The following is a 25,782-nucleotide window of genomic DNA, read 5'->3' as shown; positions in this document are numbered from 1 at the left end:
AAGATCATGTTCCAGGTCATAAAACTCACCTCAATAAATATAAAGAAATTAAAATCATACAAAGTATGTTCTCCAACTATAAGAGAATTAAACTAGAAAATAACAGGGGGCGAATGGGAGGCTCAGTTGAGTGTCTTGGGTCATGGGATCGAGCCCCACATGGGGCTCCATAGTGAGCATGGACATTCTCTTAACATTCTGCTTATCATTCTCTCTTTTCCTCTGACCCTCTCCCTTTCTCTTCCTCTCTGAAATGAAATGAAATGAAATGAAATGAAATAAAAAAACAACAGAAAGATGGATGGAAAATCTCCCCCAAATTAGAAAATAACATATATAGTATCTAGGTCAAAGAGGGGAGTCACAAGGAAAATTAGAATCTATGTTAACGACAATGAAAAGTGAAAGTACAATCAAGCAAAATTTGTGGCCTGAAAATAAAGAGGTGTTTAGAGGGAAATTTATAGCATTAAATGCTTATACAGGAAGAGAAAGTTCTCAAATAATGATATAGGCTACAAACTTAAAAGAAAAAAAAAAAGGAAAAAGAACAGCAAATTAAACCCTAAGCAAGTAGATCAAAAGAAATAATACATGGGCAGGTCAATGAAATAGAAAACCAAAATGTAACAGAGAAAAAAATCAATAAAACTAAAAGTGATTCTTTGAGATCAATGAAATTGATACAACTCTAGGAAGACTGATCAGAAAAAAAAAAAAAAAAAAAAGGAGACACAAGTACCAATACCAGGAATGAAGGAGAGGGCATCACTACAGATCCCTTAGACATTAATAGGATAATAAGAAGTTGCACAACATTGTAAAATGTACATAATGTCAGTGGACTGTACACCTAAAAATGTTTAGAATAGTAAATTTCATGTATGTACTTTTTAGCACAAATAATTTTTTAAAAAATAAGGGAATAGTAGAAATGATATTTTGTCCCTTTATTTGACAACTTAGATGAAATCAACAAACTTCTTGAAAGATACAATCTAGCAAAGCTCACTCAAAAAAGAATTGGGTAACTTGAATAGTTCTATAGAACTACAGAAATGAAGAAATTTAATTTCTTAGTTAAAAGTCTTCCAACAAAGAAAACTCCAGACCTGATGGCTTCACTGGAAAATTCTATCAAGTATTTAAGAAAAAGAGTACCAATTCTGCACAAATTCTTCCACCACAAAAAAGAGGACAGAACAGTTCCCAATTCATTTTATGAAAACATTACACTGATACCAAAACCAGACACACATTAAAACAAAAGACGATATCTCAGGAACAGAGATGCAAAATTCTCAACAAAATGTCAGCAAACTGAATTCAGCTACACAGAAAAAGGATAAAACATCAGAACCAAGTGAAGTCTATACCAGGAATGCAAAGCAACTCAATGTACTTCACCATATCAATAAAGAAAAATATACCACATAACTCTGTTCACATCCTGTACAACTATCTGCTTATTTTACGAAGTCACTTTTTGTCAATTCATGAGACAAAACTGGCCACATACTGCTGTGTAGTTAATGACAGGCTGTCTCCTTGATCAAATCTTACTACTAATTCTATCCAACATGTATTGAGCACTTACTAAGAGCAAAGTACTATACACAGCACTTTATGTGTACTACCTCGCTCCTGACACTTGCAACTCAGGACCTTTACAGCTGCTACTCCCTCTACCCAAAATGTTCTTCCCAAGTCCAGTGTATCCTCATCATTCAGCCCCCATTTCAAATAGCATCTCCTCAGACTGGCTTTCTCTTATAACTCATATATTGCTCTGGAGCACATCATCCTGTTTTATTTATTTTATAGCATTTTTCACTATTTGAAATCCTTCTTTGTTTACTTCTTGGTCTCCTTCACCGGAATATAAACTCTATGAAGGTAGGGTCCTTGTTTGTCTTGCTCTCTGATATATTCCCACGCCCAGAACAGCACCTGGCACACAGTCATGTTTCAGTGTATTTGGTGAATGAATCATGTGAGGTAGAAACCACCCTCTCTAAATGTAGATACACGAGAAAACTGTGACTCAAAGAGAAGCTACCTGTCCATGTCTTGGAGTTCCATTGAAAGTAAAGGGCAAGACAAAGGTTTATAGACAGGCGGTGTATTTTGGAATGTGATCCCAGGGAGCAGGAATTAAGGACATGGGGAATCAGATAGGGAGGGAGAGTCAGTGCAAGGATTCATTATCAAATTGGGCACCACTACAAGCGATAGATGTTTCTGACCAGTATTTGATCCGCAGTTTTTTCTAAGAAGCCTTGTGAATGTATCTCAGAACCATGACCAAGGGAAGACAGAAAAGCATTTTTATCCATCATCCTTCAATAGTCTCGAGTGGCCACAGAAAAGAAGCCCTGTGGGAGGAACAGACAAATACACTTTGCCAAACCAGACCAACTAATCCAAATAAGACTGTAGAAAAACATGGAATAAGAGGTGAGGATCAGTGCGCTGAAATGCTGTGTGAGGTGTCTGCTATACTGGCTAGGGAGAGGCAGAGCCAGGTTCAAACCCTGACGATCTGACTGCAAGTAAAACTGCTTCCTATGCTGCACTGACACCGAGCTCCAGGGATAAAAGGGACTTTCACCTGCATGGTAGGTTTTAAGTGAAAGACATATACAGTGACAAACGTCGGTACTAGAAATCAAAGTGGTGCCCTATATACTAAAGTCAATGCAACTGTGACTAGAGACATAAAGACTGCAGCTCTGCAACACAGAGCAGTGGACACTTATTAAATGCTGAACTGATCGAAAGTTTTAAAAAATACATAAACCCTCTCACCTAAAAAGTATATATATTTATCTAGGAATTTAGCCCAAAGTAATTATCATGGATGTGCACAAAGATTTTGCTACAAAGATACTCATCACAGCAACGTTTGTAACAGTGAAAAGACTAGAAACGACATGAATTTCCAGCAGGAAAACGGATAAACTATGTTCTATCCGTAAATTGGAATAATATTCGATTTTAAGTAGCAGAAAACTATTTCATGCATTGGGAAGATGTTCCTAAATAGTAAGTACGCAACATTTCTGGCAGGATTATTATATAATATTTTTAAAAATAGTATATTAGTACATGAGTTTAAGAAGCATCTATCAAAATATTACAAGTGGTAATCTCTGAATGATCTGTTCATAAGATATTCAAGTTTTTTTAATAAAAAATAATTTTTGTTTAGTTAGCTACTAATTCAGTAAAAAGTTTCATGAAATCCCTATGCACTGAGGTAAGGCAAGTCACTAGCAATCTTCTGGCCTCCCTGTGAGTAGAGCCAGGAAGTGGTTCATACATGAAGTAACCAAGCAGTGATCAAATTAAACTTTAAAAAAAAAGTCACTTCTCTGCAACAGGTCCTTCCACCTCTGAAAATAGAGATGTTATAAATTTTGAGAACAGACAATGCATTAATCTAAAAGTAAAGCTGCAAAACATCTATGCCCAAGATAATATAAAACAGCAAAGTTTAAGATACTTTCTTTTGGGTCATTCACCTCTTCGGTACAACCAAAGTACACAGCCATCTCTTTGTGGCAGTGCATAGCAATCAGGCTTTGTTGACTATGTATCATCCTAAAATAATTATTACAGTATATGTGGATTACTTCACACCAGGCACTGTGCTTAAAAAAGCACTTTCTGTATACTGCCGTCTCAGTGAATGTTTACTGTAATCATGCGGCAGCAATTACTTATCTGCATACTCTAGGTGAAAAATAGGCTTAAAAAGGTTAAATTACTTGCCCAAGGTCACAGCTAGTTAGTTGAGGGGCTGAGATTTAAACCCAGTTCTGCCTTGACTCTAAAGAAAAAAAGGTTTTCTAATGTAGAACAAGGAAATATGATATCTTGATATCATGGTCCATGGTCCAAAAAGATTTTCATTATTACTATTTTTAGTGCTTTGCACGTTATCTTTTTGGTTCCTCAAAAAATTAAACACAGAATTACCATCTGAACCAGCATATCTACTCTTTGTTATATACCCAAGAGAACTGAGAACAGATGTTCAAACTAAAATTTAAATATGCACAGCAGCACTATCATAATAGCCAAAAAAGTGAAAACGCCCCCCAAATGTTCATCAGCAGATGAACGGACAAACAAAATGTGGTCTATCCTTACAACAGAAAATCATTCAGTCAGAAAGGGACTGTAGTGCTGATACCTGCTACAGTATGGATGGACCTTGAAAACATGTTAAGTGAATGAAAGCAGCCACAAAAGCCACATACTGCATGATTCCATTTACATGTAATGCTCAGAATTTAAAAATCCATACAGACAAGAAGCAGATTAGTGGCTGTCAGGGGAAGGGAAGAGAAGGGAATGGTGAGTGGCTGCTTAATGTGGGTACTGGGTTTCTTTTTGGGGTGATAAAAGTTCTGGAATCGGACAGTGATCGGTAATGATTGCACAACAACGTGAATGTACTAGAAGACAACGACTGAACACTTTAAAATGGTGAATTTTGTCTTATGTGAATTCTACCTGAATAAAAATACATGACTTTTCCGTACTGAGGACACTAACCACAGATCTTGCAAAGCTTAGCCATGTGGGCTGTAACAGAAGCATCACAGCTAATGAGAGAGAGAAGGGCTGGGACTGGGGGGAAGAAGGCAGCAACCCAGCAACTCCACCGTCCCCACAAGGCGCCCATGTAAAAATACACTCGTCAAAAACCCCAGTGTGGTTCACACCCCAGAGAGGAGAGGCCGCCATATCCTATCATATTGGTTTTCCTATTTCTGACCACCTGACTATTTGGTAAACTTCTCAGGGTTCCACAAGAATACTGTCTCATGAAGTAACTTCCTGAAAGTTTTCATCAGAAAGGGGCTAAAGCAAAAATAAGTGTAGAAGTCCAAAAAAGTGCAATAACCCGGGCACCACAAGGGACACCTCCTGCTTCCGTTATGATTTTTTCTTTGGGCCTCCAGGCTTCCCAGAAGAAAACTCAATGAAAATTATCTTCAGTGACCAAGTTAGGGAGGAACGAGAGTGCCTTCTGGTGTAATCTCAACAAAGACTTCCATAAAACTGGCTGGGAATCAAAAGGTCTCAAGTTTATTTTTGTTACATTCATTTCCCTATGGTGTTCAAAAGTAAAACGCTGTAAGCCACCCACAAATCCACTCCTGTTCCTCATGTACCGAGGACAATTCACTGACACTGGGCTCCTGCCATGCTGACTCCTCCTCAGAGAGGTCACCAAACAACAGGGCAGAGTGCCTGGCTCACAAGGGCAGCCAACACATGCTGGTTACCGGACCGGTGCTTGTAAAATATATCAGGGAAGCGAACAAGAGAAAAGACTAATAACAATTTCAAAAAAACAAGCACAACAAAGAGGCAAGGAGGAGAACGTGCCTTTTGTATATTGATACAAAAATATATTCTGTACCTAAAATGTTTAGAGAGTGTGAGTTAGGTGGGAAAAAAGGGCAATAAAATTTGAAAAGAAGTTCTAAAACAGGGCATAACACAGCGGCTTGCATGCCAGAGAAAAGTGTGTCGTATCTGCAACTCATCAACAATGGCATCAATCACTTTTATTTTGGTCCTGCCACTATGCTGGACGCTACTCAGGTTTATCCTTCTTAGGAAGATTTTATACAAACATTAAGCTTTTCGTTAAGCATAAAAAGCAGTAATTGTTAAAAGTGCTAATTAGACAGGGAATACAATTATAATAAAATAATAATTTAATTTTTTTTATTTTTACATTTATTTATTTTTGAGAGACACAGAGAGACAGAGCACAAGTGGGGGAGGGGCAGAGAAAGAAGGAGACACAGAACCCGAAGCAGGCTCCAGGCTCCAAGCTGACAGCACAGAGCCCGATGCAGGGCTTGAACTCACAAAGCCCAAAGAAGAAAACTATGAATGTTACACATAAATAGAGAATAAATTATCCAACAGTAAGAACAACTCTGAAAAAGTGAATGAAGAGGTCTGTGCATAGTTCTGAACTCTGCAATAAACTCTGAGAGAGAGAGAGAAAAAAAAAAGTAATTTTAAAAAAGGGAAAAATGTGTGGTTATTGGCAAGGAAATCTGTTCAAGTCCTAAAAAGGTCAGGCAGGAATCAGTGAAACAGGGGAAGTAGATGGCATAAAGTACATGATCAGTAGACTTCTGTCACTTAACAATTCAGCCCGACGTTGCCACACTGTCATCTTAAGACATAATCAAACGCTGGATTTCAGTCTTTAATACTCCAACTTTAATACGTTAGAAAGTCGGGCACCTGGTGGCTCAGGGGGTTAAGCATATGACTTTGGTTCAGGTCATGATCTCATGGTTCACGAGTTCAAGTCCTGCACTGGATGAGCTTGAGCCCAGCTTCAGGAGAGCATGAGCCCCGCTTCAGGTGAGCCCTGCTTTTCTCTCTCTCTCTCTCTCTCTCCTTCCCTCCCTCCCTCCCAATCTCTGTGCCCCTCATGGTATTCTCTCTCCATCTCTCTCTCACTTGCCCCCTAAGCTGAAAGAGAGAAAGAAAGAAAGAAAGAAAGAAAGAAAGAAAGAAAGAAAGAAAGAAAGAAAGAAAGGAAGGAAGGAAGGAAGAGAAAAGTCGGGTGCTTTGTGTGGCTCAGTGTGTTAAGTATCCGACTCTTGATTTCAGCTCAGGTCAAGATCTCACAGTCATGAGACTGAGCCCCCGTTTTGGGATTGTCTCTCTCTCCTCTCTCTGACCCTACCCTGCTCACGGGTGCATGTGCACACTTGTGCTTTCTTTCAAAATAAACATGTAAAAATAAATAAAATGTTGCACATTAACTTTCCTCCTCACCCCCAAAAGCCTCACTACCAACACACGAATCAAACAAAACACATCTGTGTGGCCTGCCCCTTTTCAAAGCCTGGCCTAGAGAATCGCCAGAGAGGGAATGTCTATCAGAGAGATGTTAATTTAAGAGAGGGCTGAGCTGAGGGGTGCCTGGGTGGCTCAGGTGCTTAAGTGTCCAACTGGATCTTGGCCCAGGTCATGATCTTGCAGTTTGTGGGATCAAGCCCTGCATCGGGCTCTGTGTTGATGATGTGGAGCCTGCTTGGGATTCTGTCTCTCCCTCTCTGTGCCCCTCCCTGGCTCCGTACTCTCTCTCTGCCTCTCTCTCTCAAAATAAATAAACTTAAAAAAAAAAACTTTTTAAGAGAGGGCTGAGCTGTAAAGGCCGAGTACAGGGAAAGTGTGGCCAGTAACAGCTTCATGACAAACCATAGATGGTTCTACATGTTCAAAGACCTAATGAATCTTTGAATGAACAATGGATGACAAATAAGGATACCACAGCTACAAAGATAGACACTAGAACATCTGATTAAGACAAATGGGAGAGGCAGTTACCTATTCAGCAGATGTTTAATGTAGACTAAATGGGCCTATTTTGGGAAAAGATGCAGACAGAACATATTTCTGCAGGGTAGAGAAACCCAAGTCTGATTTGAAAGTTTTAAGGATCCAAGGAACCTCTCCCTTTTGGGTCTGGTGGAAAAGCATAAGAGAACCAAACTTAAAATCTATTTGTTTGGACTTGTATGTGGCATTTGGGCACCTACTCTGTGTGTGAGCATGCTACTGACATCTCTAATCCCCAGGGGCTGAAACTGGCTAGCTGATGGGGACAAAAGCCCCACTTAAACTCTACATACTAAAATTAATTCTAAAAGGATTAAAGCATCAAATAAAAGCAAGAAAAACAAAAAGACAGCTAGATGAAAGTTCAAGGTGACAGACTCATACACCTGTCCACTTTTCCTCCCTTCTAAAGTTATACTGAAATAAGAACTCTCAAAACACCAGAGAAATGTCTCCTTCCAGAGTCCAGGGAACTAATCGATAAACACCAAGACCTCGGGAGAAGTATGAACAACAAGAATTACTCATCAGAATAATTTAGAGTATTTCTCAAACTTCAGTCATTCCCACTGTAGCACCACAATTTTGCTATATCCCAGTATCACCTATCATTTAATTTTTTCTTTAAATCATTTATGATTTAATTAAATAAGCATATTTTAATTGAAATTTAGTATTACCACAGTAAATGGAAAATGAGTGTCAGTCTGTCATCAGTAGGTGGTAACTACAAAAATAAACACACTTTACTAAATTCTTACTAATATTATTGCTGATAGGAAGACCTGGGCCTGCCTCCTGTTCTCTGCTACCATAGGAAATGAGCTGCTATGAGAGAGGTTTTCAGACTAGTATCTGAGACTTGCTCTTTGATACAATCAAGACGAAAAAGAACTTTCTGAAAGAGAGTCATTATCTTACCTTTGTGTCAATGGCACTTCACGTTGGGCCCACATCCTGTTTAAACCATCTCCGTACCGTAAACACCACACGTGCACAGATGACAGCTGGGCCAGTAGGCCCTTCCACCAAACCCTGCCCTGAGACACACTTTCTCACATTTCTTCCCACACACGGCCATTCATTCATTCCAACACTCCAGATAGAAAAAAATCTTTACCCCAAAATAAAATCTAAGAAACGCTCTCTGAAGAAAGGGAGCAAAGTACTTTGGGAAGACACTGAGAGGGTCAGAAAAAAAGTAGAAAAGAGCTTGGGGCAAGGTCAAACTCCCAAAGCAGATGGCAGCCTGGGTGACAGGCAATGGGGGGAAGGGGTAGCAAGAGAGTTTACTCAGGAGTAAAGCTCACAGAAAGTGCCAACCCCACCTAATTTTGCCGACTGAACAGGATTCTCACCATCCCTTGCCTCATATAAGGAAGCCAGCCTATCCACGTGCTACACACACTTGAACACGGCCTACAATCAGCCCTGACATTTAAGGTTTGGGCCTGATGGAGACAAAGACCTACCCACAAATAATGAGGAAACCCATACTAGCTACTTACGAATTCAGTCTTTCACTACGTACAAGAATGGCCAAGCAAGTATCCAGAAAGTTCACTACCTGTGTCCTCTATATGAAAGCTTACTCTGGGAGAATGTCCCTAGCCATCAGGGAAAAAAGACAAAGCCAAGAAGAAAATGATGCAAGAGTCAAGAAACAAATGTAGTTGAGTTTAACTTAATTTTTTTTTTTTTAAGAGTTTATTTTGAGAGAGAGAGAGAAAAAGCATGAAGGAAGGGCAGACAGGGAGAGAATCCCAACTAGGGTCCACGCTGTCGGCGCAGATGCAGGGGTCAACCCCACGAACTGTGAGATGATCTGCGCTGAGATCAAGAGTTGGGCGCTTAACCAAATGAGCCACCCAGGGACCCCGAGTTGAACTTAAAGTAGTGAAGACCACCAAAAGAAATTAAACTCCTTGAAAAAGCACATGTTTTCTGACCTAGGGCTCTATGTCCTTCTGACTCTCACTACACATCCTGGTTCTACCATAAATATACAATCATAACATAAATAGAACTATTGGCTTTGATTTTCTATATAAAAATTAACTTACTGATAAAGCATGGAAGGCTTCATTACCATTACAGAACAGACTGTAAGCACACACGGCATATAGAGAACACAAATCAGGAATTAGAGTACAGAAGAGGAACCCATGTTCTTGGTCCAATTTCTCATTTTCATAGTGGAATCTACTGATAGTTCAAAAATTGGTAAATCAAAAAAGGGAGTTTCCTCCATTATTTAAAATCATAAAGGTAACCACTTCAAGGAATAACCAAACCAAAACTAAAAGATGAAGGAGATGTTGGAGGTATGCAAATTCCTCATCTTTCACAACGGGGAATCTATAAACGGAACAAGTCATTGACAAATCAGTAGAGGCATAAATATATCACTTAAAGCTATAATAGTAGCTATAATATAAGCAGCAAAGAAAAAGGAACTTAAAAGTAGTTCTTCCTACTGAGGAGAATTCATATTATATACTTACTTATTGTTACCATACACTTATATTACCCATATTAATTATGCACATGTGTGCACACACACACACACACACACACACACACACATTCATAGGGAAAAACAATCTACAAGAATACACTCCAAACTGTTGTTGGCATTGAGAGAAAACTTCACATTTCACTTCCTCCTCCTCTGGGCTATTTGAATTTGTACCAGCAGTATATAGTATCTTCCTAATTAGGAAAAAAGATACAAAAAATGTTAGATGAAAATTCAACAGATCTCAGAGGCCTAGGACTCGATTAAGAATAAATTTGGCCTAATAAAATTTATGAGCTAAATCCCTTTATTTTAATGACTTATTTATGAATGAAAAACTTTATATGAAAAAACTTCATGAACAAAATTAAAAAGCAATTGACAAGTGGTTAAAATATTCGTAACATACACCGAGACAATAGCCAAAACCCTTAAAGGCTTTTATAAGTGAACTTAATAAAACTATAATATTCCAGTAGAAAAAAAAATGGGTAAAGTACATGAACTATCAAATCTGTTCAAAAATATATTAAAATGGCCAGTAAGGGGCGCCTGAGTGGTTCAGTAGGTTAAGCTTCCGACTTCAGCTCAGGTCATGATCTCCTGGTTTGTGAGTTTGAGCCCTGGGTTGGGCTCTGTGCTGACAGCTCAGAGCCTAGAGCCTGCTTCACATTGTGGCTCCCTCTCTCTCTGCCCCTCCCCTGCTCGTGTGCTGTCTCTCTCTCTCAAAAATAAGTGTTAAAAAAATTTTTTTTAAATGGCCAGTAAATATGAAAGGAGAAAAAATTTCACTCTCTCAAAGAAATGCAGATTAAGACAACAATAAAATGCCATTTTTTTCATCTCTTAAGTGGCAAAAATTATTTTAACTTATCATGCTCAACTGTTACAAGTGTGGTCAGACAGATATGCTCCTGAGCTGATAAAAAGGATGTGATACATCCTTTCTGGAAGGATTCAGGAATACACATCAGAGCTTTAAAATGTTCCTCCTCTTTCTTTGATCCTGTAATTCCACATCTGTGATCATTTCTTTAGGATGAAGTCAAAGATATGATCAATAACTTAGTGATAAAGATGTTCACCACTGTTTAAATGGGGAAATGCTGGAGAAAAACATTTTAATACAACCTTTTAGGATATTTCAAAGTTATGACTCTGTATCCAAGACCATTTCAGGGAAGCATATTTGAATGCCATGTCTGTGTAAAGCCACATACACACACATGTAGGCATGTACACACGTGTGAGAGAGAAAAGAATGCTCAGGTAAACACTGCACAGAAGAAGTCTAAGGGAAGGAGCACTAAGCTGTCAGGGATGGTTTGTCAGTGGGGGAGTCATTATGTGGGACCACTCCTTTCTACATCTGTATTTGTATAATGTCCGAATTTTCTGCCAGCAGGCATGTTTCAGTTTTGTAATAATGCAAAACAAAACAAAGTTAAAAGCCAGCTTTGAACACTATTAACGACACAAGGCAAATTCATTTAAAAAGATTAAGTGAAAAAAGCAAAATACGAAACTGTACACAGGTCCAACTTTACTTTTAAACTTGTTTCTATACATACATATAGGTGACAAAATTTACACAACACCAATATATAAACAGGAATGAAGTCTGGGCAGTACCGTGACATGGAATTTTATGTTTCTTCCTTATAGTTCCCAAATTTTATTTTCAATGAAAACCATCTCCAGTAAGTCTTAGAATCAAAGAGTTGATAAAGTCAAATTTCTTTGTTGCAGGGCCACTAAAGGTCTCAGAAGTACTAATTTGCCTTCTCAGTCTAAAAAAAACAGTACGGCTGGCAACATTAGGACCATACTCAGCTACAGAACACTTGCCAAAAAGTAATACTGTGCTCTTTGCACTCTATGGTGCTACATTCAAGGGACCAAAATGACATCAACACTGGAAAACGTCTGAGAACAATGACAACATAACTTAAAAACTCTTAAGAAACATATCTGGGAAAGAGAACAATGATTTAAATGAGGGTTAAATTTTAACTCTCATTTATAGTCATAATTTAAATGAAGGTTAAAACTTAAGCAACATACAGAATAACTATAGACAAAAACATTGTATTGTATACTTGAAATTTGTTGAGAGTAGATCCTTACATGTTTTCACCACACATACACATACACAAAAAGATAACTATGTGAGGTGATGGATATATTAATTTACTTGATTTCAATACCATTTCACAACAGGTACGTATAACAAAAGGTCACATATAACATAAATATATAATACTTTTATTTGTCAACTGTATCTTAATAAAGCTAATAAAAATAAACTAAACAAGTGGTACCTCACTGGCTCAGTCAGAAGAGCAGTCAACTGTTGATCTCAGGGTCCTAAGTACAAGCCCCACATTACATGTAGAGATTATTAAAAAAAGAGTTGGTTAAGGATCCAACTCTTCATTTCAGCTCAGGTCATGATTTCATGGTCGTGAGATCAAGCCCCATGGAGCCTGCTTGGGATTCTCTCTCTCTCCCTCTTCCTCTGCCCCTCCCTGCTCAGGAGCACTCGTGCTCTCTCAAAAACAAATAAACTTTTAAAAAATCAGCTAAACATTATATTATTTGACTTAAAAATAAACTTAAAGCAATTTTTTAATTAAAAAAAAAATGGAGCACCTGGGTGGCTCAGCTGGTTGAGTATCGACTCTTGATTTTTGGCTCAGGTCATGATCCCAGGGTCGTGGGACTGAGCCCCACACTGGGCTCCATTCCAAGCATGGAGCCTGCTTGAGATTCTCTCTTTCTCTCCCTTTGCCCCTCTCCCCTGCTCAGCTCTCTCTAAAATAAATAAATAAAATAAATAAACACAGGCCCAAGGGAGACATTTAAAAACAAAACAACAACAAAAAACTTAAGCAGCTCCTCACTCTACCAGAGTTCCACAAGGCACACTTTAAAAATGCTGGAGTAAATTATTTACAAGATATTCTTTATCAGATTGTACTTACTTATTAAAATTCTATAGAAATGCATTTTTTAAGTGTATTTATTTTGAGAAAGAGAGCGAGCATGCATGCACAAGGAGGAAGGGGCAGAGAGGGAGAAAGAGAAAGAGAATCCCCAACAGACTCCGTATACAGTGTGGAGCCCGATGCAGGCCTCGAACCCACAAACCATGAGATCATGACCTGAGATGAAGTCGGACGCTTACCCAACTGAGCCACCCAGGCACCCCTAGAAATGCATTTTTAACACAGCCTGATTTAAGATAGGCTCCATCATCATTAATACGACTGATACTGACACAACCTGAGAACAGAAGAAGATAATAACTTGACTAATAAAGGATGAAGAGAGAAAAAAGAAGAAAATGCAAATAACTATAGTGTATTAGCTATGACAAAAAGATCCTAATTAGGACATAAAACATCCCAACTGAAAACAAAACAGGATATTGGTTCCTACTTAGAAAGAAAGAGGGAGACGCGGGGGTTGAAAGGAACCTAGTAGAACACAGGAGCACATCTACAGCAGTCAGGACACAGCAATGCAGTTTTCCAGGACTCGGAAAAGAGCTCCACTGCAAAGCTGAGCTATTACATTCATCACTAGACTACAACTATCTCAGTGGTCAAGAGAGAGAAGTGTTAATAATACTTCCTTAAGTCTGGGAAGCAGTACTGTGCATTCGTTTCAGAGCACAGAAAGTGGACTCATAGTGACTAGGTTCAAATTCTCATCATGCTTCTTACCAGCTATGTGATCTTGGGAAAGCCACTTAAACGTCTGTGCCAAAGCTTCTTCATCTGCAAACTGGGAAGAATAATCCCACTACCTCATCAGGTTGTTCTGAGAATTAAATGAGTTAATAGATGGAAACTGCTTAGAACAGAGCCTAGCAGTAATTGTTACATGATATGTTACACAAACAAAATTTACAGTTATAGTGTGACATAAGTAAAACTAACAATAACTCACACTTAATAGTCATTAATTGAAAATTTTTAAGAAATCATATAGATATGTAGACCCCTCATTTAGGTTATGGCTCTTTCTCCCAGGAATTTTTCCTAAGGCTTAGAAGTTACATTGCCATAGCTCCTAGCCATTTTCCTTCAAGGGAAAGGGGAATAAATTTACATTAGTTTTGGAAGTAGGCAAACCTGGGTTCAAATCCTAGCTCTTCTTTTAAAAAAAAAAAAAATTTTTTTTACATTTATTTATTTTTGAGAAACAGAGTGAGACAAAGCATGAGTGGGGGAGGGGCAGAGAGAAGGAGACACAGAATCTGAAGCAGGCTCCAAGGCAAGCGGTCAGCACAGAGACTGATGCGGGGCTCGAACCCACAAACCGTGAGATCATGACCTGAGCCGAAGTTGGACACTCAACCGACTGAGCCACCCAGGTGCCCCCAAATCCTAGCTCTTCTACATATATACTAGTTATGTGATTTTGGATGAGTTATGTTCTGAGCTTCAAAGTATTCATTTGTGGCAAAGATAATAATACCTAGCATTACTCTGAAAATTAAATATAATAACTTAAGGAAAACAATCTTTTCTCCTTTAAATTGTGGTGAAGTTATACCATCCTTTGGGGTTGGAATTTGGCAGCATGCATCAAAAATTATAAAATAATACAGTTTATTTATTCTTCTTTCACCTCTAGAAACATCTGAAAATTAAGATGCTCTAAGCATCACTATAATAGAAAAAAAAAAAAGAAAGGAGAGAAGCACAAACCTAATTCTGTAAGAACAGCATACTTGGAAAACGCTTATGACAAAGGAGAGAAAAGCAGAATACACACATAGTCACTGTGATTGCTTTTTAAAAGTATTTTGTGTGAAATAAACGCAAGTTACAAAATAGCATTTGAGTGTGATAAATTTATTTTTAATTATTTATTTGGATATTTACTTTTGCATTAGAAAAAGTATGAAGATAAATACCAAAATGTCAATAAGTGCTATTTTTATTTTTTTCTACTACTTTCCCATATTTCAGAGTTTTCTAAAATGAACTTTATTCAATTTATCGTAACAAAATCAGTTCATTTAAAACAAGACTATAAGCAGCGCCTGGGTGGCTCAATTGGCTAAGCATCCGTCTGACTCTTGGTTTCGACTTAGGTCATGATGTCATGGTTTGTGAGATCAAGCGCCACACTGGGCTCTGTGCTCACAGCACAGAGCCTGCTCAGGATTCTCTCCCCCATCTCTCTCTGCCCCTCCCCCTCCCCCACTCGTTCGCTCTCTCAAAATAAGTATTAAAATTTAAATATAAAAAAACCAATTATTATAAATATCTTGAGGAAAATATGAAGAAAAAAGAAGAAAAAGATGAAAAAATTAACAGAAATGCTTAACAGTGGTTTTTCTCTATCTTTCAAACTTTCTATAATGTGATTAATTACTTTGAGACTGAAAAAGAAACACTTTTTAAAATCATTCTCCCTTGGGGCGACTGGGTGGCTCAGTAGGAAGGGCATGCAACTCTTGACCTCAGGGTCATGAATTTGAGCCCCATGTTAGGTGTAGAGATTACTTAAGTAAATAAATATTTTAAAAAATAAAAAATAAAGCATCCTCCCTCAAGCTTGTCCTTCCCTAATTAATACCTGTCTTTCCTTCTCAGTTAAAATTCTTTTTTTTTTTTTTTTAACATTTATTTATTATTGAGAGACAGAGACAGAGCATGAGCAGGGGAGGGACAGAGAGAGGAGGAGACACAGAATTCAAAGCAGGTTCTAGGCTCTGAGCTGTCAGCACAAGGCCCGACTCGGGGCTTGAACTCAAGAACTCATGAGTTGATCATGAGTTGAACTCATGAGAGATCATGACCTGAGCCAAAGTCAGACCCTTAACCGACTGAGCCACCCAGGTGCCCTCAGTTAAAATTCTTAAATAATATCTTCCTTGAGAGTTTCAAGGATATACTGTACTCCTCAAAAACTTAAGAAATGTAGGAAATAGCTTATCCCCAAGAGTGAAGCATTAAAGGCAACTGTGCAGGGTTTGGGCAACCCAAACCTGATGAATTAATCCTTTACTGCAACAAATAATGAAATCAGAGCAGAAAATATAAATTCTAATGTCACCTTTCAAAGGCCAACCAGAAAATATAAATTCTAATGTCACCTTTCAAGGGCCAGCCAAAATGATTCTTGGCCCCCAAAAGAGAAACACAACTAGAACAAGATGATAAAACTGGAGTTTCCATTAAGGTACCAAATACAAGGGCTGCTGCACACCAAAGGGAAGTTCTACACCAAAATGCAGGATTTACAAAGAAAACTAATCTAATGCAATCCCATGGCTGTTAAGATTCCTCTCAGCCTTATTATGAAGATAGAAAGAGTGGGTGGAACAGCAAGAGTTCTCTGCTGAACAGAGGGCATGAGGAAAAAGATCTGTGGTGTGCGTATCCAAGTGTGGTGAGTACAACTACACCCTCACATCGAGCTGAGTCGGGGGCTCAGGGGGCCTATTCAGTGAGCTAAATATGTGACGCCTGAGGTGACATGGTGGCTTTCCACCTCGGTAAACCAGAGTAGAAGAAGAAGCCAAGTTGATCACAGGGTTCACATGCACAACCAAGGCAAAGAACCCAGCAATTCCAGAGAAGCAGAGATGCACCGCATGCAATGGTCAGCAATGGGGTCAAGTCTGTTTCAGTCCGACAGTGCTCTTAAGCAAGCCAAAAGGACTCCAGAAGGAGGAAACTGCAGGTGGACCTAAGTTCCTAGGAACTAAGGAAGAGTCATCAAATAAAGTCCACCAACATAAAGATGCGTCCCCCCACCCCAACCCAAGCCCAGGGGAGTAGCGGGGACGGTAGGCTCACAGGAATCTAAAGAGCCCACAAGAGGGTCAGCTTTAACTAAAGAACTATCGTATTTCCTATTCCTTCCTCCTCCCACACCACTCAGTCTAGAACCTAATAAGATCAGAAACAGAAAATCTGAGACAGAGGGGAACACAAAAAAGAGTAGAAGCCAATCACAGCCTTTTCTCTCACAGCAAGTGGTTGCCAAGTACAAGTCTTAACTGGGAGAAAGGAGAAAACATCTTACCTTTGAATGAAGACTGAAGTGCTGACTAAAATGTTCAACTGCATTTTTTTTTTTTTAATGTAGGCCCCATGTCCAACATGGAGCTCGAACTCACAACCCTGAGATCAAGAGATCAAGATCAAGCTCTACCAACTGAGCCAGCCAGGTGCCCTTAACTACATATTTTTAAATTTAAGTTGAGCCTGTATTTTGTGACTTCTATTTCCTAAGATTAGCGCCACCTGAATGTATTTTTCATCTTTTATTTACTACTGAATTCCAAGCATCTGGAAGACAGCCTGGCCCACAGAAGTGCTCATTAAACAACTGATGAATCAATAACTTGAAGAGTGAATAAAAAAGTCATAGATCTGATACCTTTTCATAAAGACAAAAAGCTTTCCAAGCTGCATACACTTTAAAGGGATGGTGAGAGACAAAAATATTTGATCATCTCCCACAAGTATTTAACACACTGATTACATAAAGAAAGAATATGTCAGTAACAACACAGCTTGGTACTTCTTTAGAGCAAAAAACAGCTGCAGTGGTAAATTGTCGAGGTGTCCATTTCAGCATTTTGCAGGGGACAGAGTATGCAGACCCTGAATGACCCCACCCGTCACTATAGCTTGCCCATCTCCAGAGTGAGATAAATATCCTTACAGTCACTGACACTACTGGACGTTGTACGCATCTAACTCCCTTAACCACATCTGACTCCAAGCTCCCTAACTGGTGGTTTTGGATCAAAACCAGTTTCACTGGTTCCACCTCAGCTCAAAACTGTACTTCTCACTCTAACAAATTTGTACTGGCTCCCACCTCAGTGCTGTGTGAATTTAGTTATAGCAAGATACCCAAGCACCTAAGTCTTCAAAGGGCCAAACTGAGCTGTGTCTCCCCCAGATTCCCTCCCCAGCTGTGTGTCCCTATGGTCCACTCTCCCTATTTCTACTCTCCACCTCTGGTTCACTCCTTAACTCAACTAAGCAGGTTTCGACCCTAATGAGCCACTGAAACTGCCCTCTTTACAGTAACCATACCCACTAATGCCAAATCCAGCAAACGCTGAGGATATGAGACAACCAGGTGAGTACGGAATTTAAAAATAAAAGTCAAGGAGTAAAGAAGTTTAGAAAGAAATGTTCACCAAAGCCAATGCAAGAAAACATTCCACTAAGACAGGGACTGGGAAGCACCCAGAAGATTCGTGGGTGTGGAAGTCCCTGGTCACCTGGTCCACGGTAGTTTTCATGGAGAGGTGGGGCAAATTCCGGCTGTGGTGGGTGGAGTACAAAGCCAGTGGGCAAACCCCGAAGAACAGCTGATGAACTGTAGAGGGCTAAAGAGTGCAGGGATGTGAGAAAGGAAATCAAGCAAAGGTCATCTTTCAAGGACTGTGGTTGGGAAGAAGAAACAGCAGTCAGCAGCTGGAAGGTGCAGGATAGACTGGGGGGTTAGGCTTTTGCATTTTTCAGAACACACTCAGGAGAAAGATCCAGTTGAAAATCCCTAACGCTTGGGTGCCTGGGTAGCTCAGTGGGTTAAGCGTCTGACTCTTGATATCAGCTCAGGTCACGATCTCATGATTCATGAGATCGAGCCCTGCATTGGGCTCTGCACTGACAATGCAGAGCCTGCTTGGGATTCTCTCTCTCTGTCCCTCCCCCCCTCATGCTCTTCCTCTCTCTCAAAAAAAATAAGCTTAAAAAGAAACAAAAAACAAAACCCTAACCCTGATCTAGGAGCTTTACATACACTTTTTAAATTTTTTTTTTTAATGTTTATTATTTTTGAGAGAGAGGCAGAGACAGAGAGCAAGCAGGGAAGGGGCAGAGAGAGAGGGAGAAACAGAATAGGAAGCAGGCTCCAGGTTCTGAACTGTCAGCACAGAGCCTGATGCGGGGCTTCAACTCACAGACCTCAAGATCATGACCTGAGCTGTAGTCCGGCCGCCCAACCGACTGAGCCACCCAGGCGCCCCTATACACACTAACTTTTTTTTTTTTTTTTAATTTTTTTTTTTTTCAACGTTTATTTATTTTTGGGACAGAGAGAGACAGAGCATGAACGGGGGAGGGGCAGAGAGAGAGGGAGACACAGAATCGGAAACAGGCTCCAGGCTCTGAGCCATCAGCCCAGAGCCCGACGCGGGGCTCGAACTCAAGGACCACGAGATCGTGACCTGGCTGAAGTCGGACGCTTAACCGACTGCGCCACCCAGGTGCCCCATACACACTAACTTTTAATCTTCACAACAACTCAATAAAACAGATACTAATATTCTCTCCTTTCCACAGGCAGGGGATCTGAAGCACTCTGGGAGTCTCTGAAAAGCCCCCTACAGTATCAACAAGAAAAAGCGCCAGATTTAACCACGTGTCGAGCTCATGCTCTCAGAGGAAAGAAGGAAGAAGTGGCAATCGGCAAAGGCAGTAAAGAATGAATTACCAAGAGATGGAGGGGGGCTAGGGGAAGGGGCTTCATTCTTTTAGCCTGGGGAAAAGGGAAAGGAACAAAATCTGTATGCCAAACCAACTCACTCATCCCTCAAAACTCAACCAGAGTATCACCCACTCCATGTGAAGTCTCTGACAACTATTAAAGTGTGGATATAAACAAGATAGAGAGAGACCGTGCCCAGGTGACAGCCCTTATTTTGTGGGTCTTTTAAGAGTGATATGGGTAGAGACTGGGAAGAGTCTTGAGGATAGGGATGAAAGGGTAAGGGCCCAGGGAGACGACTGAATTCAAGGACTCAGCTCAGATCAAGTGCCACACGTGAACATGAGCTGGGGTTTTACCAGATGACTGTAGCGGAACAGGAGCACCAGGTCTCTGAGAGTCTTGCTGAGAACTCAACTCCAGACTTGATATGGAAGTTGCCAGAAATGGGCTGTAAACTGGAGACAACGAGGAGAATGGAGAGTCTGGGGATCAGAGTCACTGTGGTGAGAGTATAGAAGCTGCAAGAGTTTGTTTACAACAAAAGACAAATCAAATTGAACTGGGGGTAAAAGGCAGGTTTCTTCCATGGACATACTCACCTCTGCCTACTCGGCCATCTCCTCTTTCCCTACCATCCCGGCTACTAGAATTGCCTGAGGTCCTGTCCTCGGCCTTCTAACTCTACTCACTGCTTCCGGTGTCCTCACTCATGTCCATGGCAGAGCTCCCACCTAACTATCCATGTCCAGTCCAGCTCTCTCTCTCCAAATGTCCCCCGGGAAATCTCTGGGCACTACAGCCTCCCGCCCCCCACCCCCTCCCCCCGCATTAAATGTGTCCACAGCTGAACTCATCTTTCTCCCAAAATGAGCTCCCCCTTTCTGCATCCCCTACCTTAGTGAATGGTGCCACCATCTGTCTCCCCAGAGCCACCTTTAACTCCTCTTTATGCCCAAAATCTAACAAGTTTTAATGACACAATCCATTTAATCACACATCTTTAGAACCTTTCTTCACTGTCGTATTCATTCTTACCGCTACCACCTGACCTGGGCCTTCAGCATTTCCCACTGGACTCTATTTTCTCTGCCCTTCTGCTGGCCACCCTTTCGTTTTGATCTAAATCTCTTTGTCCACTAGAATCTCCTGGGGATAACTTTGAAAATTCAGATTTCTGATGCCCACACTGGCCTTTCTCAATCTCTCTGTGGATGAGACCCAGGACTATGGACATTCAGAAAGCTCAATGTTGATTTTTTTGCAGCCAGGCCTCAGGCAACATCTAGAAAACACTGATCCCATCACCAACAATAATCTCCCACCTTCCCTCCCACAGCAACATGAGGCATTCACAAGTGGTGCTCTAGACCATCACCTCCTTCCGCGTCTCCGGACTTTGCCCTATCAGTCATGCCTATCTGTGTACCTGAACAGGAGGAGCCTTAGCCATTCCTCCACCTTCTTCCCCAGGGCCTCCTCTTCTCTCTCGTCAGGTGGGTGATTTCACCACACCCCTCTTAAACTGCTCAGTGCAGCCATAACCGTCAATCCTCTAATTCAAAGACAGAGTCACAAACGCCCTGCCCTGGCAGCACCAGCATTCTTCAGCACCTTGAAAATGCCCAGCTGTGCCTGGTTCCGTCTTTGCGTTTGCCCTTCCCTTTTTGCAAAATGCACGTTTTTCAATAAATTCTGACATGGCTGGCTCCTTCATACCATTTGGGTCTCCTCTCAAAGTCACCCTCCCAGATATCCTCCCACACCACACTTGCTAAAGCAGTCATCCACCATAACCTCAATCTATTACACTCGTATTTTCTTCATGACACTTATCACTATGTGAAATCACATCGTTAACTTACTTGATCCTGTTTACTACTCTATCCTCTGTACACAGTGTGTGGCTTACATGGGTACCCAACAGATACTGCTGAATAAATAAATGAGAGGAAAGCAAATGCAGTACTAAATCACCATTATCTACTAGTCACAAAATGAGGGAAATATGCAGGTGATAGGAAATGGCAGGTACTTTTCCTTTGAAAAGAGAATGTTACTCATCATCCATGGGGTCATGGGCAGATTATTCTTCCTCAGGATACTTACTCAAGATCAGAACTTTGACTTACCAAAGAGCCACACAACTTACCTAGATGAAATCAATTCCCTGTCAGCGGGTAGCCTTGCAAAGAAAAATGTTAAAGTAGATAACCACTGATACCCAGCCTTGCCAAAAACCAGTCCTTGGAAAAACTGCCCAAACTCCACTGCAAACAGGGACCCAGACTTCTTCAACATTGCAATCCCAGCACCTAGCAGTTTCCAGCCCACAATAGATGGTCAAAATGTTTGTTAAATGAGCACAGAAGACATAGCCTTCTGAGGAATGGCCATCCCATCAAGTCTGACCCTGAGGACACACTTATTTTAGAAACAGCGCAGGACAGCTGAGAAGTCTTGGCCTATGCCTCTCCCTGAGCAGGAGTTTGGTTCCTAGAATTCAGTACTCATCAACCCTGTGCCATAGGTAATCAAGTATTACCTTCTCCATTGTCACTGTGTATCAAATCTGAATAAACTTTGCCAATACAATGGCTAATACAGTATAGTAACCAGTGACAGTAATCAGTAACCCAGTAATACAGTACAATGACCTTTCTAACTTTTTCATGTATTCTGGTCAGCAAGGAAGGATGGCTCGGAATGTTGAAACAACTAAAATTAAAGACTCTATCATTAATTTTACATCCACCAGTGTATGGCTCACTGTGTGATCCCAAGAAAAATCACACCACCTTCTTGACCAACAGTGTCAACAATCTCATGTTCTTTAACCAAAGGGTAGTTTGGGGATGATTAACTAGCCAGTACTTGTAACCTACTCTGAGGCCAATGAGTATCGTAAGTCAAATTAATTATGAAACAAAGGAAATCAGGGGTGCCTGGATGCTCAGTTAATCGAGCATCCGACTCTTGATTTCGGCTCAGGTCATGATTTCACAGTTCTTCAGATCAAGCCCCACATCGGCTCTGGGCTGACAGCACGGAGCCTGCTTGGGATTCTCTCCCTCTCTCTGCCCCCCCCATGTGCGTGCTCTCTAAATAAATAAATAAATAAACAAACAAACAAACATTTTTTTTAAAAAGGGAAATCATAAATATTCAATCTACTCCAAAACCAGAAGTTGGGAAGTGAGGAAGGTTTTAAATTAGGCCTGTGGCTCTGATACTCTCAGACGGAGACCTGTATTCTCAGAAAAGATTTCCAACAATCAAAACAGATCTTTAAGCTTTGGAAATGTCAACGGCTCCCATACTCTGGCAAGATTAAGCTCACATGTAGAGAGATATGAAGTACTAACAGTGACAAGCAATCGCAAAATTATGCCTGTTGAACAGTTCACTGTTGATGTACCAGTGCCTAATCCTAGGCTGTTTACTTAACACACAGCCCACCTCACCAAAAGCCAACTAAACAATTTCAGTGAAAAAAATAAAGTTGTCTAAAAGGTTGCATATACTCCATTGCCCTCTCTCTGCTGGCCATCGCTGACGTTCAAGGAAAAGATCACAGCAACATCCAGGAGCAATGTCCGCGCCTTCCTGCCAAATGACTTCTTAACTTCCTTCCACTTTAATGGACTTTCATCAGTTTTTATTTGTCTAAAAACTCTTAAGGGACACCGAGTTAGAAAGAAACCTAAGTAAACCTGAGGAGTCAGCTCCTGAGACGGAGGCTGGAATTTGCATCTGGGGGAGAGCCAGTTCGGTCCCTCTGTAGCCCAAATGGAGCAAGGTGACTGGGAAGGGAGCAGTCTTCCAGCATCGATTCCACCAGGGCAAGCCTCTTCTGGCACAGGGGCCGACGAGCGCCAACGGGTCGAGCCTGGAACACATCAGGACTCCCAGCCCGACCCTAACCGTCCAGCCCACCTGCGGCAGCCCCTGGACACCTGAGCATCGCACCTGGGGTTCATAGATGGGGACCGGGGCTGACGGCGGAACTCAGTCCCCACTCGCACCTCCAGTCTGAGGTGGGGGCGGTGCCCGCTGCCCCTCACGGGCAGGAACCACTAAGGTTCGGGCGCGGGGATGAAGGGTCGGCCCCCAAACCTCCAGCAACCCCGAGGGTCCCCGCTGCCCCGAGGCTTCTCAAGGAGGTGCCTAGGGTGGCGCGTAGGGAACAGCCATGAAAGCGGCAGCCGGTACTCACAAAGCCCACTGGAGCCGGTGCTGGTGAACATGGTCCCGCCGGACCCGGAGCCCCGCGGGGGGACAGGGGGAGGGGAAGTGGAGGTGGAGGGACCCGGCGACAACGCAGGCGCACTCCTGGCGTGGCGGCGAATCTGGCAACTGGATTCCACTCCAGGGGCTGCCTGTGAGCGGCGCATGCGCGGCCCGTGGGGCGCACTGCTTCTCCCGCCCCCTCCCTTCCTGCCTGGGAAGGGAAGTCGGTCCGTAGCTGGGGCGATCCGCGTGTCCGGGTTTTCCGACTGCCACGGGCCCCCTTTAGAAAAGGAATGGGAATAAACGGAAAGAGTGTAACTCCTGGAAGCTGCACTAAAATACTCAGCGCCGCCCCACGCCCGGTGGAGCCGCGTGGCAGCGGATTCCTCCAGAGGGCCGGCGTCGGGATATTCCTCGCGACCTCTAACCTCTCCACGGACGGGACGCCCGGCGCGTTCCACGCATGCTCAGTCTTTCCGGACAGACTCCCCACCACCCCCCCCCCCGCCTTCCCCCCGCCGTCCCCCCTTGAAGTTCGCTCCCGCGAGGACTGTAGACAATAAATGTCTCGAGTTCCGGTGTCCAGCCAAGTGCTGGAGGCCGCTGGGTCGCGGGGAGCAATGCTGCCTAGGGTCCTCCCTTTCCTACGTCGACCCTGCGCGGAATCCCCTGAAAAGACGCCGAGTGTCGTGGTCCCCAGATACACCCTACCACACCGCGCCGGCCGGTGACGAGGATCCTGGGACTGACGAGTCTATGGCTGAACGACCTTGCTCCCTAAACTTCTGCTTTGGTGTCCTTCTCAGACATGGGCTATTTCTTTTCTTTTCTTTTTTTTTTCATTTGCAAAATGAAATTAATCTTTGCTAAAGCAAAGTCATGTTTTTTTTTTAAATGAGTTTGAGCCTGAAAACTTATATTCTGTATAGTTTATATTCTGTATAATTTTGTATTCTGTAGTTATTAAAGAATATGTATTATGGAGAAATTGACCAACTACAATGCTAAATGAAAAAGGCTGAAAAACTGCATGGCATACTTTAAAAAGAAAATACTTTTTGGGGACGTCTGTGTGGTTGAGCCTCCTCGCACGGTTTGTGAGTTCAAGCCCTGCATCCAGCTCTGTGCGGACAGTGCAGAGCTCGCTTCAGATCCTCTGTCCCTCTCTCTCTGCCTCTCCCCTACTCATGCTCTCCCTCTCACAAATAAACATTTTGAAAAAATAAGAAGAAAAAGAAAATATTTTTGAGTGCTTGAGAGGTGCCAGTGGCTCAAAATATTAACACTGATTTATTGCTAGAAGGCAAAAGTAGAAGTGACTTATTTTCCTTAGGCTTTTCTTTAAGTTTGTTTACAGTCTTGAAATAGATTTTACATTTCACTTCAGATTCATCTAATTGAATTATTTTGCAATAAAATGATACTGTAAAGGCCCTTTAAGTTTTGCAGAAGCTGCTAGCTGGCAACAAAACTGATAGCCAACATAGCTGAATGCTTCTCAAAGTAGGTGTGGCGACTCCCCCCACCCCAATTTAGGGAATCCAGAAGGCCAAAACTGTTTTCGTGATGATGCTAAGACCCTTTTTTTTAAACTCTTATTCACTCAGAAGTACTGGAATTTGCCACCATGCATTTGGAAGGGCTGCATAACTTAGTAAACCGATATTTTCCAGTTGATCAATGCATCGTGTTACAATTATGCAATTCAAGCTTCAAGATAAACCAATAAATTTTAGTGAAACAGTACAAAGAGTTCATTGATAGGATTTCAGATTTCTCATTGCCAATAATCTTTTAAGAAACTACTGTTGCAGAATTTTTTTTACCTCAATATCCAAGATTTGTTGTCTTGCCACTTTGAAGAATGAAGAGGTGGACACAAAATAAAATGAGCAGCAGGCAAAAGTTGATTAAAGTATAAGATCTGAAAGTAAGAATAGTATGAAAGCTCTCTTTACAGAGAGGGTCATTCAAAAGTGAATACCTGCGGACTATACACAAGGGACTGTTTTATAGGGTTTTGGTGAGCCCCTTCCCTTCTTGTTCCTTCTCAGGTTCTACCCTTACTAGCTGGGTGATTCTAAATGCCTGTCATTCCTTTTTGATTGGTTAATTTCCACTGTACCAAGGGTGGTCTATGACCATACTGTTCCTTGTGGGTCATA

General features: G+C 41.4%; 1 protein-coding gene across 5 annotated transcripts in view; it reads right to left on the bottom strand.

The window, feature by feature from the left end:
• UBAC2 (UBA domain containing 2) overlaps positions 1–24,050 on the bottom strand; it is a 172,547-nt gene extending 148,497 nt beyond the window's left edge. For 2 of the 5 annotated variants that reach the window (XM_047081392.1, XM_047081402.1), the window contains exons 1-2: positions 23,101–23,597; positions 19,747–19,872 (exon numbers count right to left, since the gene is read on the bottom strand). In XM_047081392.1, the coding sequence (XP_046937348.1) occupies positions 19,747–19,872; positions 23,101–23,287 (313 nt within the window). In that variant the 5' untranslated portion in view covers positions 23,288–23,597. The other 3 variants (XM_047081411.1, XM_047081430.1, XM_047081421.1) reach the window with 3 other exon arrangements.
• Between the last annotated feature and the right edge of the window lie 1,732 nt (positions 24,051–25,782).

Source organism: Lynx rufus, unplaced genomic scaffold (assembly GCF_022079265.1).
Source record: "Lynx rufus isolate CCGP_SWC_20201006 ecotype Redwood Valley unplaced genomic scaffold, mLynRuf1.p SCAF_1, whole genome shotgun sequence".
Lineage (NCBI taxonomy): Eukaryota > Metazoa > Chordata > Mammalia > Carnivora > Felidae > Lynx > Lynx rufus.
This window is presented reverse-complemented; position numbering and strand designations above follow the sequence as displayed.